This window comes from Nicotiana attenuata, chromosome 1 (genome assembly GCF_001879085.1).
Source record: "Nicotiana attenuata strain UT chromosome 1, NIATTr2, whole genome shotgun sequence".
NCBI lineage: Eukaryota > Viridiplantae > Streptophyta > Magnoliopsida > Solanales > Solanaceae > Nicotiana > Nicotiana attenuata.
This window is the reverse complement of record NC_031989.1, coordinates 14,451,968-14,468,170: the sequence shown is the minus strand read 5'-3', so window position 1 is coordinate 14,468,170 and position 16,203 is coordinate 14,451,968. Positions and strand designations below refer to the sequence as shown.

At 36.0% G+C, this 16,203-nt stretch overlaps 1 protein-coding gene across 1 annotated transcript; it reads right to left on the bottom strand.

Moving 5' to 3' along the window:
* Positions 16-14,745, bottom strand: LOC109245024 (RAB6A-GEF complex partner protein 1-like). Its single transcript, XM_019412231.1, has 23 exons — positions 14,371-14,745; positions 14,183-14,290; positions 13,368-13,516; positions 12,286-12,367; positions 11,700-12,124; positions 10,536-10,968; positions 10,204-10,427; positions 9,139-9,334; positions 8,847-8,995; positions 8,521-8,695; positions 8,374-8,427; positions 7,350-7,529; positions 6,092-6,204; positions 5,273-5,455; positions 5,045-5,102; positions 4,776-4,835; positions 2,075-2,116; positions 1,856-1,986; positions 1,594-1,726; positions 1,437-1,514; positions 808-924; positions 584-646; positions 16-505 (listed from the first exon to the last, which is right to left on the bottom strand). The coding sequence occupies exons 1-23, from the start codon at positions 14,521-14,523 to the stop codon at positions 419-421; spliced, it is 3,393 nt and encodes a 1,130-aa protein (XP_019267776.1). The 5' UTR covers positions 14,524-14,745; the 3' UTR covers positions 16-418.

Below are 16,203 nucleotides of genomic sequence, written 5' to 3'. Positions count from 1 at the left end.
ATACGGACCAAGTGATGCAGGAATGGACAAAATCTTCTCTATTCTCTATTTATAAGATCAGATCTTTCATACAACAGGTGCCCCTTTTCATTACAATCACCCACACCCTCAATGGAAAAGCTAAAATGTGATACAAACTATGAATCAAGAAAAGATGGAAATGAAAGAACTAATAGCAGTGATATGCCTATCTACAAAACAATTTTCTGCAGGACGGAGATGTGGACACTAGAGCAGGAACTGAAAATCTCATCTCGTGCCTCTCACAGAGCCGCTCAACTCCCAGCCCCATATAGTGGTAAACATTTATGCTGATTTCAAGTTGGTGCCTGAAAGTTAATGCTTGAAGCAGATGATCCCACTGGAAGCTCTTTTAAATTTCTGAAAAGCTGTTCAAGGCTCTTTACATCCAGATAGGTCACACCTCTTCTGAATTTGAAGCAGATGAAAGCTTTTCATCCAAGCTTTCAACCAAGTCATGGTATTCGATAAATGATGGATGGGACTGAAGATACAAAGGAAAACCACAGTGAGACACACAAATGAAGTTAAGAGTAACCAAGAAATGACATATTAGATTTACCTTTAAAGTAATGTTGTATGCTTTCCACAATCGCAAATCATGGCGAAATAAATCAAACAAGACCTGAGCAAAAATAATAAAATGAAACCTGTGTGAGTTTTACAACTAACAAAAGTGATTCTCAAAATAAGCAGATTTTGAAGTTCGCCCAAAGGGGAATGTAAGCAGTAAAAGTAAAGGGAAACCATCTTTCATGTAGTTCAATAAAGGGAAGTCAGCCAGACCTCAGACCGCCTCAAAAGTGTGGCCAGTACTACAATCCACTCTTTGAACTTGACTGAGCACATATGAGACAAAAGGAACTCTGCATCTAAACGACTTTGCAGTGTTTCCATCTGAAGCTGATGATCCAAAAGAAAAAAAAAATAATCAGTATCAGTATTAAGTTCAACATCTACAGCTGAACACACCTTCAGAATGCATATAAGCAAAATATAAATGCATATAAGCAGACGTACTAAAACAAAATACATCTAAAAATGAAATTCAGGCACCATTTGGGAACTGATTGGCATAAGTCAAAGTTGTTACATAAACTGGAACATCTGCGGGTATAATTAAGAGAACATTAAAAAGCATGAAAACAAGAGACCAGATTGATTTAAAAGTACTTTGCTACCCCACAAAGATCAGTAAACTCATAACTTGATCACAAAGTAGAAACTTCTCAAATTCTCTGGAGACAAAGTGCCCCAACCACATCTCCGAGAGAAAAACCCTGTGATGCAAGAGCTTAAAATAGTTTATAGACATAATTCACCTTACCATCCATCTGACACGAAACATATATGATAATGAAGCTTATACACTGGTAGCATTCTACATGACATATGCAAGCATTACTAGTTAGTACCTTCTGCCCAATAAGTTCAAGCCCTGAAGCAAAATTGTCTAACCGAGCACTTCCATATCTTTCTCGTTGCAAATATTCCTGCAAGGCATTTATATCACATAATCTGTTTTTAATAACATAATAGGATACAATCAATAAAAGTTTGTCAGAATCATACCACGAGGTCAAACTGTGTGCCCTTCACAAAAGCGACAAGCTTTGACAGTTCTTTTCCAGACATCAAATAGCTTGCATGACTTTCTAAAATATTCTTAACAGAAGCAACATGTGCACTCTGCTCCTTAAATGAACTGCTCCAATATATTTTTAAAGAAAAGGAACAAAGTAAGTGAAAGTCTTCTTCCATCATCAGCACCAGACTATTGGTGCCAACTTTTGCTAAAAAATAAAACAAAGAACTGGCACTAATTAATATCTACCCTTTGGACTCCAAAGTTTGTCTCCGGTAACTAGAAGGGAACAGAAAATATCCAAAGAATCTAGGAGATAGCTTCTCAGAATCAGTAGTTGTGGGTTCATATTCCCGTCCAGATCTGAGAAGAAACCTCACCTGAAAACCAAAGATAAAAATGTGAATACTTCACACAAAGAAGACAATTATCTTGTTAAAGAAGCATGATCAACATCCAAGTTCATACCAGTTCCCCTGCCAGTTCGTATAAAGACTCATCCAATGTTGCCTGGGCAAGAGGAGAACACCATGTGAGGTCAAGGAGTAAGTCCAAAGTTGCTGATGTTACTGAAATGTTTTGACTTTACCATGTATATGTTTTCTTGATCTCCGTTTGTAAAAAAATTGAATTAAAGTTCATTAAAATCTTGTTAATAAATTTGAAATGCCTGGGACCAAATATCATTTATACTTTACCCGGTCAATTTGATGTTTTGCAGATGACAAAAGTCATGGCAATCGTCAAAAAGGACATGCATAAGGGATATCACATCACAAAATGCATCAAATACTTGCAACAGTCAAACATTATTTTTTTTATGAAGTAAGAAGTTTCATTAATGGCATCAAGAAGATGCAGTAGGTACAAAAAAGAGTTGTAGCTCCAAATATATAAGAGACCATACTTGAACAAGAAGCCACTCATGCACTAGCACAAACAACTGACTTGGTAACACCATTCAGAAACATATTTCAGGCCTCACGGTTCCACGAATACATGTTCGGAAGTAAATTTAAATTTCACAAATCATTAAAATGTCTGATGTTGAAAATTGATTGCTGGAATGAAATGAACCAGCAAAGAGCAGAAGGGATTTAGAGGATTCATATCGCAGGTCCCAATTAATCATGAATTGAAGCATAGTTGAAGCAAAGAGCGGACTTCGATTTAGAGGATTCAAATAGCCAGCCCAATTAATCTGGTAAGCACTGTTGATTGATCGATTGATTAAAACGACTGAAGTTTCCATTACCACCATCCAAAACTCTAGTCAAGCAAGCTCCACCAACCACCAGGTAAGGAGTACAAAAAATCATCTTAAAGTTATGGAGTTAACAAATAACAACAAAAAAGTAATGTGATGGATAAGGGATATGCCTGCCTCTTGAGTGTCTGTGCACACACACATCACTGAGGAACACAATAACTAAGAACTCCAAGACAATCGTTTGGATACTCGGGAAATATTCATTTTACCCCAGATATAAATTGAATGGCTGTAATTACTTAAAAAGAAATTCAACTTGGAACATTGAGACCTAGCCACAATTTAAACAAGATAATGAATTGAAGAGCTTCCTTAGATGATATAATAAAGGGAGGTGAATTATAGGCTATTGATCACGAATCACGATATCTAAGAGTAAAAAAAAGGAAGACCCATCTGATACATAACCAAATTTCCCACATCGCTAACTATGCAGGCCATCTTCTGTCCAAAGCCTAAGAAATTTAAAACAATCATGAGGCTATATAACAGATCCTTTGTTTGATAGGTAAACCTCATATATTTAACTGGTCTTGTTCCAAACAAATCTTTGATGAAGTCATCCATGCAGAAAATAAAAAGAATTATGAAATCAAAATGAAGATTAAGTATGCAAACGTGGAGAAAATTTCCTTATATGCCCCCTGCCCTTTGTTAACTTCACAGCTTTTTTTGGTGAATTTTGTTTGCTTTTTAGACTAACAATTCTGTGTATTGGGAATTTACCTTTCCCTACTTTAAGGAGAGCTACATTTTTAAGTTACGCTTGCTACGAAAAGAACACCACAGACCATACAGCTAAGGCCAAAAGTTCAAAAATTATTAAACCCAATTTCTTTTAGCAAAACTTAAGATACCTATCTTCATATTCAGGAAGAGCAATAGTTAAACTGCCCATCAGAAATGCCCAAGGGTTCTAACAAAAGTAACCGTACCAGCAACCTCTATTTTATATAGGGAAAAAGGCCATTATTGCCCCTGTACTATTGAAATTAATGCAAGTTTGTCCCCCGTTACACTTTACGTTCAATCCCCACCCTACCGTTAATAAAGTTTATGTAATTACCCCTAACCCTAACGCCTCGTCGATGTGGCAGCTGACCCCCTCTCTTCTTTCCAAGTCAGCTGCCAACTCAGACTTCCAATAAGTTATAAACTTATTAACGCCAACTCAGACTTCCAATAAGTTATAAACTTATTAACGGTAGGGTGGAAAGAAGAGAGGGGGTCAGCTGCCACATCGACGAGGCGTTAGGGTTAGGGGTAATTGCATAAACTTTATTAACGGTAGGGTGGGGATTGAACGTAAAGTGTAACGGGGGACGAACGTGCATTAATTCCAACAGTACAGGGGCAATAATGGCCTTTTTCCCTTTTATATAAAATGAGAAATCCTTTGGAAATTACATGAAAAGTGAAAACCCAAATTACAGCTTAAAAAAATAAAATAAAATAAAGTTAAGCATACTGAAGCTGCATCCTCTTCTTTAGCATATAGAACAAAGGTAGACATACAGATAGGCCATCAATTATGCAAAACACAAGATCAATAATTATCCAACATTTGAATCCAAAAGGAGGAAAAGAAAGAGAAATAATTAAGAGGGAATTTCACAAGTCAAGAGTAGCGCTAATAAAAAGGCAGATGCTGGCTTCAAATATATTGGTTTCAGAGCTGCTGCATGGAACAGAGAGCCCAAATAGATAAATTTTCAGATTTTCAAGCAGCAAATATGGCATCCAAAACAGAGTGTTTACACACATCTAAAGGAAATCGTTCAGCGACAAAAATTACCTATTCACCAAAAAGAGGAATTGTTCATTAAATCTTTCCCTTCAACTATATTATTATCCAGGGAAATACTTCAACAGATTACATGGATATAAAAGCTACATTACCTGCAACAAACGCAATGCACAATACTGACTTACAGCTGGACCCTCAAGCTTAGCAATTACCTGCAGCAAGAGGCATATCAAACAAAGATATCCAAAGGTATGACTTCCTGAAAGATATTGCACAAAGTCTTCAACACAAACTAAAGCAGCCCCAGCCCCTTCGAAAGACAGGGAAGCTCAGAGAAGATATACAGTTTGTCACCCAAAGACGAGATGGAAATTGCAGACAGAAATTTGAAACTGAAAGCCTGTAAGGCTGTAACTCTTACTAGTATATAGCAAGCCGCAGTGCGATACCATCTCCTTTGGAAGCATTCCTCAAATAGCCTAAACATAGAGATGAATTAGCTCATAATGGAATTGGACACAACAAGAATTAAGTTTCTACAACGTATGAACCATCCAATAGGCTTTTGATATACATTAAACTGCTCTTTTGTTAAAATTCATTCATCCAGTAGCGTGGTAAAGGTTACAAAAAATATGCTTTTACATACTCAGTCGATCTCCCAGCAGCAGTAAATAAATCTGCCCAATGCCGGCCATCAGTCTTTCTTGCAACACTAACGACCACGTCAAAGTACTCTGGAAAATTTCTTATTAAATCACATGTCTTATCCAGAAGTGACAAGTTTGTCGAATGATTGGGAATAACACTCTGATTTTTGCTTGGGTTTTTCCTGTAAAAGAAGACGCATATTATACACCTATAATGAAAATATAAGTGTTATGGGTTTGGCAGAGGGAGAAAAAATAGCTAGGAGAAGACCGGTCAGATCAAAGCCATACAAAATTAGTGACAATCTCAACAAGAAAACTTCCAAGTTCCACCAAAAGATGCAGTCTGAGAGACAACTATTCAACAAAGACTAAAGTTTCTACCTCATTTTAGTTAACTGTTTTTTCTCAAAACTACTTCTACTATTTTCAGAGTCAGCTGGTTTTTCTTTAACTACGATTTTCTAAAACATTTATCTATATCATCAAATTGTAAAAGTGCGATTTGATTTTTTTTTTTTTTTGGAGAGCTTTTGAATATGTGAATTTTATTTTAATTAACCAAAGGAATTGCTGTCCATATTCAAGCCAAAAATAAGACTATTGGATCCTTCTACTCCAAGATCCATCATATATGATGGGATGGAGGGAGTGCTAGAGCAAGATATTATTTGTGATTCAACAATGTTCCCGTGAAAACTTCCTGAATATCAGAACTCTAAGGGCCAGAAAAATATCCATGACGAAAAGGTCAGCACGAGTATTTTGGATAGCAAGTGATAATCTTACAAATTACTTATCAAATTGGTGAAAATTACCCAGAAATGTCGGCCTCAAACACAGTAAAAAGAAGCCACTCTAGGCAGTGCGAAAAATGTGGCTTCTCTGCAGATAATTGTGCCAATCTTAGAGCTTCTTCCTTTTTATCCCTCTGCCAAAACAGTAAGAGAGATTATGAGAAAATGAAGTTGTTCATTCATCCTGTTTAATGTAAATCCACACAGTTAACAAACTGTTAAAATAATACTAAGGTCTCGGAGATGAACGGGTTATTCAGATAAAAACATAGACAAATTGAGTAGGATTAAACATGAACAATAACTAAGACAAAAAGGAAACAAGGAAAACATGAACAATAGCTAACACATGAACGGAGTAGGATTAAACATGAATGATTAAATGCATACTCCTTTACAAATTGAGTCGTATAAAATCTTCCTAAAATAGGAAAAAAATTATGTTATATTTTGTCAAATAAATAAGAAAATTACTACCTTATCATGATAAAATTTCTACACTTGTGGCTTCTCTTGTCAGAAATCACATTTATAACTTCGATAAAATCAAAAACTTTGTGATACTTATCATTTTCTAAATATAAGTCATATTCGCAAAGATAAATTAATCATACCAAATTCAAAGAAAATACCCCAAAAGGCTCTGAAGAAGCAAAAGGAAGCATTTGATTATGGACGGAGGAACTTCATGATTTGATTTGAGATAAATACTAATGAATATTGATGTGCATTATACTATACTATCATTTAATAGCAATCAAGTAATTATGATAATACCATAATTTCTTTACATTGTAAGGTGAAAAATAGTTTGATGAAAGCACATAATGGGTAATGCAATTTCATTCTCAAAGCACATAATTTTGGTAATACAATTTTTTGGTTTAACCATCCGGTCTCTCTCTCTCTCTCTCACACACACACACACACGCGCGCGCGCGCGCAAAGCATGTTACGCATAATGGGTAATGCAATTTCACTGTAATGTACCATTACTCTATATATCTATCAATCTATCTATCTCTAAAATGTGCAAAGAAAATCTGCTCATCTTGGCACTTCTCCATATGGAAAATCAAAAGGGATGATTCAACAGATGTCTGCATCATCTTCCTAGGAGAAAGAGAATATGTTCTATTTCTTTCTTAGTTTAGAATTTAGAAACAATCGCCACTATAAAACAAGAACCGCATTTCAAACTCTCACCTTTTTATCAATAACTAGATACTCCATCAGTTGTCTCACTTTAACCTTTGAATACAAATAATTTGCATAGTACCTGTAGAAGATGTCGAAGTAGACAATGCAAAATAGTCTGAGCTTGAGGAGAAGGCTCAAAACATGGGAACTCTGTACATGCGGAAAATGACATTCTCTGGGAGACACCAACTACAACTCCCGCGTTTGGCAGCAAACCAAGAGGATACACCTCACGATCAAATTCCAGCTCTGGATCCAACTAAAAGTTCACACCAAATATGTTAATAAAAGAAAGAAAAGCAGGTTAGAATCTAGACAAAAGGCAAAGGCCAGGTAATGAGATTTTAGGTTTGTGCATGATAATAGGTTTTCACAAAAGATGGTTTATGCATGATAATAATTAATGATTTTTTTAATGAAAAAGAGGGTTTATGCATGATAATAGTTAATGATCTGGGGCAACGAATGATAAGCTAAGATCATCACTGGTGGTGAGGTATTGCTAATGATCCACGGACCTTAGTTGGTCATAAGCAGAAGACGTATAACTTGTATATTTTAAAGATGCAAAAAAAATAGTATTCTGATGCTTGAATCCTGCAAAAGGTGAATCTTAAGGGCCAGAAGTATACCCATGAGGGTATTTCATTTCTTGTTTCAAATGACATCATGAAATGCTCCATTATTTAAACTTCAATCCAGGTTCCACCTTCAGCTATATTTCACTTGGAATTTCACTGTTTAAACTTTAAATAGCCCCTAATATTGTTTGACCTTATGAAATGCTTAAGCACTTTCAAGAACTTGCAAGATCCCAGACAACCTACGCCAGAAAATATCTGGGTTTCTTTAACTTTCCCTTTCTCATTGTTGATCCCGACGACTTCTCCTTAGTCTTCTTCCCAAACTCCTCTCCTCAAGAGAAAAGCAAGAAAAAGGGAAAGCACGCTCTCACATACAACAGAGCATATCAAAACAGATCAAAAGCTGTATTTCTTGAATCAGTTAGCAGCTACTAATAACTGAAACTTGGACAATTAAACAGATAATGTAAAATCAAAGACAAACAAATATGTGGACTCTAGCAATAGCAACTTGAATACCTGCAAGAAATCCTCTTGCTTAAAAGCGTCAACACCAGGGGATGGATACCAAACCTGTAATAATGAGCTTTTAACCAGTATATACATCAGACATGTCAGGTAAGTACAGAAATTTACAAAAACTCAACTGCTAAAGAAAACTGTTACCTGCATTCCTCGGTGGCCATAGTCTAACCATGAAACCTCCTCAATCAAGCTTGTTTTCTCCTCTGACTGACCACAGGTAACCCAAAACAACTCCACAGAGTCGGTGAGTTCTCTTTCTCTCCCCTCATCCAAATCAAGAAGTGAAAGCTCTCCATTTGTCCGCAGTATTAAGCATCTGAAAGCACATTCAAACACAAGAAAATGACAACATGTCTTAGACCACATATCAGTAATATTAGAAACCACCACATCCAGCACATCTCGATACTAGCAAGCGGCAATATAGGGTCCAATTCAGAGAAGTAACATTATAAATAAGTACATACCGGGTAGGCTCTCTAACTGAAAGATCCGAAGAAGTTGACAGGCCACCATTTCCTGCAACGCTTTCTCTTGGGAGCTGATCAGGAATAAAACGCATTGAAGCAGGATGGCTCTTTGCAGTCATGATCGATAGCTCTCGTACTGTAGAAAGCTGTTTGTCATGTTATCACTTAAAAACGCATGACAGATATGATACTCTTGTTTAAAAGAAATTCTGCTATATATCTCGAGCTTTAAAAACCAAAATTGACTTTGACACAGTTTTATAGAGCATACACACTAAGGAAGCTTCACCTGTAAATCGGGAGAGCTCGAAGGTGTTAGTTCACCAGATAATTTCACATGGTAAATATGGACATCAAAGGGCCGGTAAGTGACAAGTAGATAATCTTGGTAAACATCCATGACGATCGGCTTGGTAAGCAAAGGTTTCCGACATAGTAGTGAACTCTGATCAAGGTGATATCTGGGATAGAAAAGCAATTCATACCTGCAATTCCAACCAATGTTGAACAAGTTCTATTAAAAGCAATATCTCGAGAACCCTCTTGATAAGAATCTACATACTCAATCTACAACTGGAAAGCTGTATTCGCCCTTCAATAAGAAAAATGACTCTCTCCCTCCATACAAATATTGCCCGGCACCATATATCCAAACAGAAACAGAGACAAATAGAGGACTCTTGAAGGAAACACTTGATATATAAGTGTAGACAATATTTGCTGCAATCTTCATGCATCTGTCTGACCATAACAAACTCTTGTGAGCACAAGGACATCCGTTTCATATACTAGCTGCCTCTTGTGGCCAAACAGATCGACATTCAAGGGTAAGCTGTAGCTCCTGAATAGAATGCCACTCCACCCCAAGGCGCACGCTTTCGTGGCCAAGCTTATCGAACTAGATGCATATCAAGTTCTTTACTTTTCAAAATATTCCTGAAATGTTTTTCACATTATGATCACCATTTATTCAACTATGCATTATTAATAGTCACTCATCCAGATTTTCATGCCAAAAGATGCTTTTTTACTGCTGGACGCTCCCTGATTGAAAGTGATTACCTCACCTCTTAAATGCATTGTTATCTAAGAGTAAACCACAAATCATTGGGGTGTTTCTAAATAAACCAGTTTAAACATAAGAACAGACCTTTAAATTCAAAGTCAACGCCAATCAGCAGTAAGGTGTTGGAGAAATCCAATATATGAACATGCATATCCTGTACATTCATACCTTGTGCAGAACATAATAACAAATGTAAATGTGCTCGTCTGTTTGAAATGTGCTCATCTATCTCATACAGCATAAGTTGATGCTGTATAGGTAATTAGCTAATGCACATAGATAGCTCACCCGTCAGAAGAATCATCGTAGTTGCAGACAACCACAATCTTCCCAAGCCATAACAAGCCTCTGCACTGGATCTTTTGTTCCTGAGTGACATCTCCAAAAACTCGCCACTTTTTCAATCTTATGTCATATAAGATCAGTCCATGAAGGCCAGCAGCTGCTAAGTACATTCCATCCTTACTAGCTACCACATGTTGAACTGGCCAATTCTGAGAGATGTAGGAAACCTAGCGGAGAGTTGAAATTACATTAGAAACAGAGCTTCCCAAGAAGGAAAACAGAAGTAACATAAAGAAAAGAATAAACCACATTCTTCAGTTAATATAGCTCTTAACTGGAAGGCTAAGATGCAAGAGTTTTAGTTCATCAGTATCTTCTGACTGCACAACAAGCAACCGATCTTCACCATAGATTACTTGTCGGACATAAGTAGTCCCAGAGACTCCTCTGTTCAGACAGCATTTTCCAAAAGAGAATGCAATAATTCTCTCTGAATTTCCTTCTTCAATAGCATAAAGCTTGTATCCATATTCATCCCAGTTCATCAACGAGGTACCACTCATCATAGGTTCATATTTACATTCCTGATTCCGCTTGACAACTGGAGAAGACGCAGAACTTAAGCCAATTTGACGAATTGTGGACATCAAGCGACAGCCAGAAACAGACCAAACTGTTAGCCCTCTTAACTTCCACCCAACTGCAAAAGCAGAATTATCAGGTGTCCATGCAACACAACTGACAGCCCCAGTATCCTCCACCGAATATCTGCAGAAGAATTGCAGGTTTATTGAGAAGCCAGGAAAGTCCTATATTCTTTTTTTAACTGTTGCAAATTTCCTCATACAGAATCTTCCATCACCTTCTTTTCATTCTTACAAGATGTGGCCAGAGCTAAAAAGTCATTACTACTCTAAAACATCTCAAACTCAGACCAACTAGGTAGAATATTTTCATTTTAATAGTTTAGATTGATGGATTTACTTCGCAACTATTCTGCTAACTGCCAAAATTTCACAGATATATGCTTCACATGGTTTACACACAAAATTATTTCTGAAAAGGTCATATGGACACAAAATATACCATTGGCTACATCATTGTCCGTTGATGGTACAATTGAGATAATCCCCTTGAGTAGCAAGTTTGAGCTCTATGATCACATGCATAATTATCTAACATAGATGATTCTTAAATTTTACTTTCTATTCACCAGAAAAGAAAGTTGAATAAACTTAAATACGTGTACATTGTTCAATACTATGATCAAAACAGGTTCCTTAAAGCACATATCATCATAAATTTAGTTGCCACATACTATTATTACTGACTTAATCATCTATTATCAAGCTTATACCCACTCCAAAACAAGACTCAGAAATATATAAATGAATTTAGCTTGGGACAAAATAATCAAATGCTGCACTAAAAGGGTTCTCCATCAGCAACTAATCGCGCCTGTCTTTTCCCAACCTTGGATGTCAATGGCAAAAGCTTACCCCCAATCATACAGAGAAACAGAACGCATAAGTGAAGCAGATTCTGCAATGTCATACAACTCAACAACACCTCTTCTGGTACCAACAGCAAGGAGTTGTTGTTCTGAAGCAACTGCAGCACATACAGCATCACCCGAGCCCAGTCTCTTTTCAGCTTTGATAGACTCCATTTGCTTCAGACCCTTTTTGCTCACAGAACACAAGACCAGTTGTCCATCAGAAAATAGCACAAAAAGCAACCTTAAGGGTAAGGAGAATTCCAAGTGGACCACGGCAGAGTTTTTCGACGAATGATGACTGAATTTAGCAAAAGGTAAACTCCCACCAGAAGCAAGGCCGTTTTCCAAAGAACTTGCTAGTTTAGGAACCCCACTGCCATCATGAGGCTGAACATCAAGATCAAAGGCATCAAAGGCTCCACAAAACTGCAATACAACAAAAAAATAAAATGAACAAACATTTTCTGCTGACTGAAATGAACAACTACAGTCTTTATTATTTTAATAAGTAGACATAAACCAGAACTGTCAACTAAAATTTTCACATTAATGCACGATACTATTAAGACATGTTTCAAAAGAATTACCTCGCCCTTCCAGGATATATTATACAGAGATCCATCAGAAAGCCCAACTATCATATGTTTGTTGTCACAAACTATATTGCTCCTGCAAGCCACATATGCAGGGAATAAACTAATTATGTATTTCAGCTGAGAGCAATAGCCGATAAGTTAAATAATAAAGAAACGAATCTGGTATGAAAGACATGAATGGACCTATCTCTCTATTCTCCACAAAATAAACTGCCAGTGAAACAACACCAATCCCCACAAGTAGTAAAGTGCAGACCGAATAGGACCTCGGGATCTCAATATGGTGACAAATGAAGACAAAATTATACTTGAGTGATAACTTAAGCTACAGTGGAAACTATCCCTACTTAATTGACAACTTAAGCCATTTTCATAATGCACCCACAGATAAAATGAACAACGAGATCTCTGGGCCAAGCAAATATGCAAAAAGAATAACTAGACTTTCTTTTGGGAATCTTACATTAAGATTTGGATTACGTGGTTATTAACTCCACTATCCTCTAGGTCTTGCATTGTCACGAGGTTCCCCTTTTCTTTTGACAAGTACATCAACATGAGATCTTTTAAAAATCAATTTACAGATATGTAGCTATTTACATATATGAGTAGATTATTTCAGCTACTGATTGTGCATTAGCCCCACCTTTCAAAATTCAGTAACATATTATTTTTAAAAGATTTTCAATAAGATAAATTTTTTGACGCACAAAATTCAAAAATATCAATTGTTGGATAGATATACAATTATTTTAGGGCTTGACAGAGGAAATGTCAAACCCTCCTGCCTGGCACAAATTGCAACCAAACTGCATAAATATTTGACTATGCAGTTCCAACAACCTTTGACTTCATAACCAGTGGACATCTGGTAGCTTATGAGAAAAGAAGATATTTTGGGAATACATTTCTGATCTCATGGATTTACCAAAAATAAAATAAATAAAACAATTGTATCTCATGGACATTGAAAGACTTGTTTAGTTCACAGTACAAAAAATCCATGGAGGGTGAAGTTTTCAGCTTGAGATTAAAATTATAAATTGTCAAGAAGTATAAACAGGGTAACTTACATTGTCAAGTTCCTGTTAGCAAAAGGCACCTGTTCAGTCAAGAGCAAAGTTATGCTTGCTAAAAACAAACCAGTTGGTTGTTTGCCTCCAATTTGTATTTTCCTTTCTGTAAAATGGACCTTCAGAATGTGTAGATAGAAGGAAGAGGTCTGCAATACAAAGAAAGTAAGACAAAATAAGCATAAAAGGCACTCAATGTTTCGCACGTATCAAAGCAGCTCTAACTTCTCAGTATCAGAGACAGGGGCAACAAACAGTAACAGTTCTTTAAATGTCAGCAACAACCGCTTTCACTTTAATCAACCCCTAACTAATAATGATAGGATTTAAGTTTTTTTAGTGTATTTAACGTGATATTTACACTTACCAAAGACAATTGAATTGATAGTGTATAAAGTTAAATCCAATTTTCCTAGAAAGCTCAGCAAGCAATTTAGTTCTCAAGTGTCCATAAAAGTATAGCGGCTCTTACAAGATAATTCAAATTGTAAAGCATCTTATATTAGTGTTTATGAGCGTGAAATCATCAACTATCACATTTTCCATAAATCCTGGACAATACAGTAGGCAAGTAAGCTGTAGAGCACTTGGGATGCCCTAAACGGTCCCGCTCTTGAAATGCAAATGGAGCACATGTGTCAGTTTACATGACAAATTATCACTATACATACCACTCATTATGAAAGACTCCACCAATCAACTACCCGAACTAGTCGAGGTCGGCTCTATGAATCTTACTCTCTATTCATTCTGCTCTATTCAGGCACATTACATTACAAAGAGATCGTAATCCCGAATCAATGTAAGACACTTACAAGGACGGCAATCAATTTGGTATCAGGACTCCAAACGGCGCGCAAATTCTCGCCTTCCTTCTGAATTGAATCAGAGCTTCTCTTGTACTTGCCCAATCTCACTCTATGCTGCAACACAAAAGAAACGTGAAAAATAATCAGCACTCAATTAATTATCTAAATTCTCCAATTGTTGCATTCATTCAGACCTGGGAGGAGGACCATAGTTCAAGATGAGTAGGGGAAACGACGAGCAATAAGCGATTGATGAGCTTCAGGTATACAATTTGCTGAGAAGAAGAAGGGCATATCCCAGCTGATTCCATAGGGATGACCTGAGGCCATCCATATGCCATATACATCTTTTTCCAAATAAATGCAAGAAATTCAGTTCAAATGCAGATCAAAGAGTGGGAGGGTTAGGGTTTAGATGGAGATCCAAATCGGGTGTGCATTTGATGCAGAAGAAGATGATGAGTGAAAGAGAGTGTCGATGTGATGGGACCTCCCTTTCGTTTCAGTTGGGGGGTTTGGATCTCGAGAGTTTTGAAGAACAACTGATGTTGCTGTAAAATTGATTTTATCGTATTTGTATTTAGATCCCACCACCCCCCCTCCCCCCCCCCCTCCCACACACACAAACTGTATTTAGACCCTCAATTTGACTCGTCCCATTTAACTCCGCCCGAAATAGCTTTTCTAACAACAAAAAATTGTTGATTGATACTATTTTTAGAATTAAAAAAAGTTGATTGATTGAATTGGATCAATCTAATTCATTTTCTACTTGAAACCTTGACGAAAATATTTAATAAGTAGTATATGGTAAGTACTGTATAATGCAACATGGAGCTTTTAAAACGGTATAATAACTTATTAATAAGCAGAGGCGGTTCAATAGAATTGGAGGCATAAAGCCAAGACATAATAACATGCCTTAAACGTGTTTAATAATTCTAGATTTTTTTATTGATTTTTTTTTTTTTTTTACTTCTTGAGATGCAATTTCATCTTGACGGTGTGACCAACCCCTTTAATCTTTATTGAAACATTACTAACCTTTGATAAGATTTCATTAAGTTTAATTTTGATTTTTTCTTTTCACATGAACGTCAACATAACTTACTATATAGCATTGCCTCCCAAAGTAACAATCAAGTAAAAATTTGTATTTACAAAGATGATAAATATTTTATGATCTAATTAGCTTGAAAGAGATCTTAAAAGAAAATACCTTACAAAGTTAGAGTTAGAAATAAAATTTATTCAAGTTGGAGTAAGAAGAACTAGAAAGTAATTGCAGATTTAATTGCATTGCACTTTCATTTGAATTTCTCAACCAAATCCAAAAAAAAAGACAACATAAAATATAAAACTATGTTATTGACGATTGGTGACAAGGTAGCAAAAGATGGTTGAATTTTTTTTATCACTATTTAATAATAAATATAATTAATAATTAAATTACATATAAAAAGAGTGGCATTTGGGGCCTCTAATTTTGTGAGGCCTAAAGCGGCCGCCTCTGATAATAAGCTAGGGTGGGAGTTATCCAATGGGTGAGAGGTAGCATGTATCCGATGAAATAGTCAAGGTGCATATAAGCTAGCTCGAATACTGTTGTCATATAAAAAATGATAGTAAACCATGATACCTTTCGTATCAAAATATATATATAATATATATATATATATATATATATATATATATATGTTAGAAGTTTTCTTGTGTGGAATAAATCTTAGATTCACGATTTTATTACTATTATATTTTGTGTAATATAATGTGTTTAGAAACTTAGAAACTTTTTCTTACCACAAATTGAAAAGGAACATGCGGATATTCATGTTTTGAATTCCAACTTTTAGATAATGAAGTTATAAAAGTAGCTACGTTAATACGAGTAAAAATAATGTCGATCGATCTAGTCGTCCTTGTGGACTCGCTAACATCTACTCTTGTTTCAACAATAATTTGATATGTTTTGAACTTATTAAGTTATTATTATAATAGGACTTGTCGTATTTACAGGATTTAACATT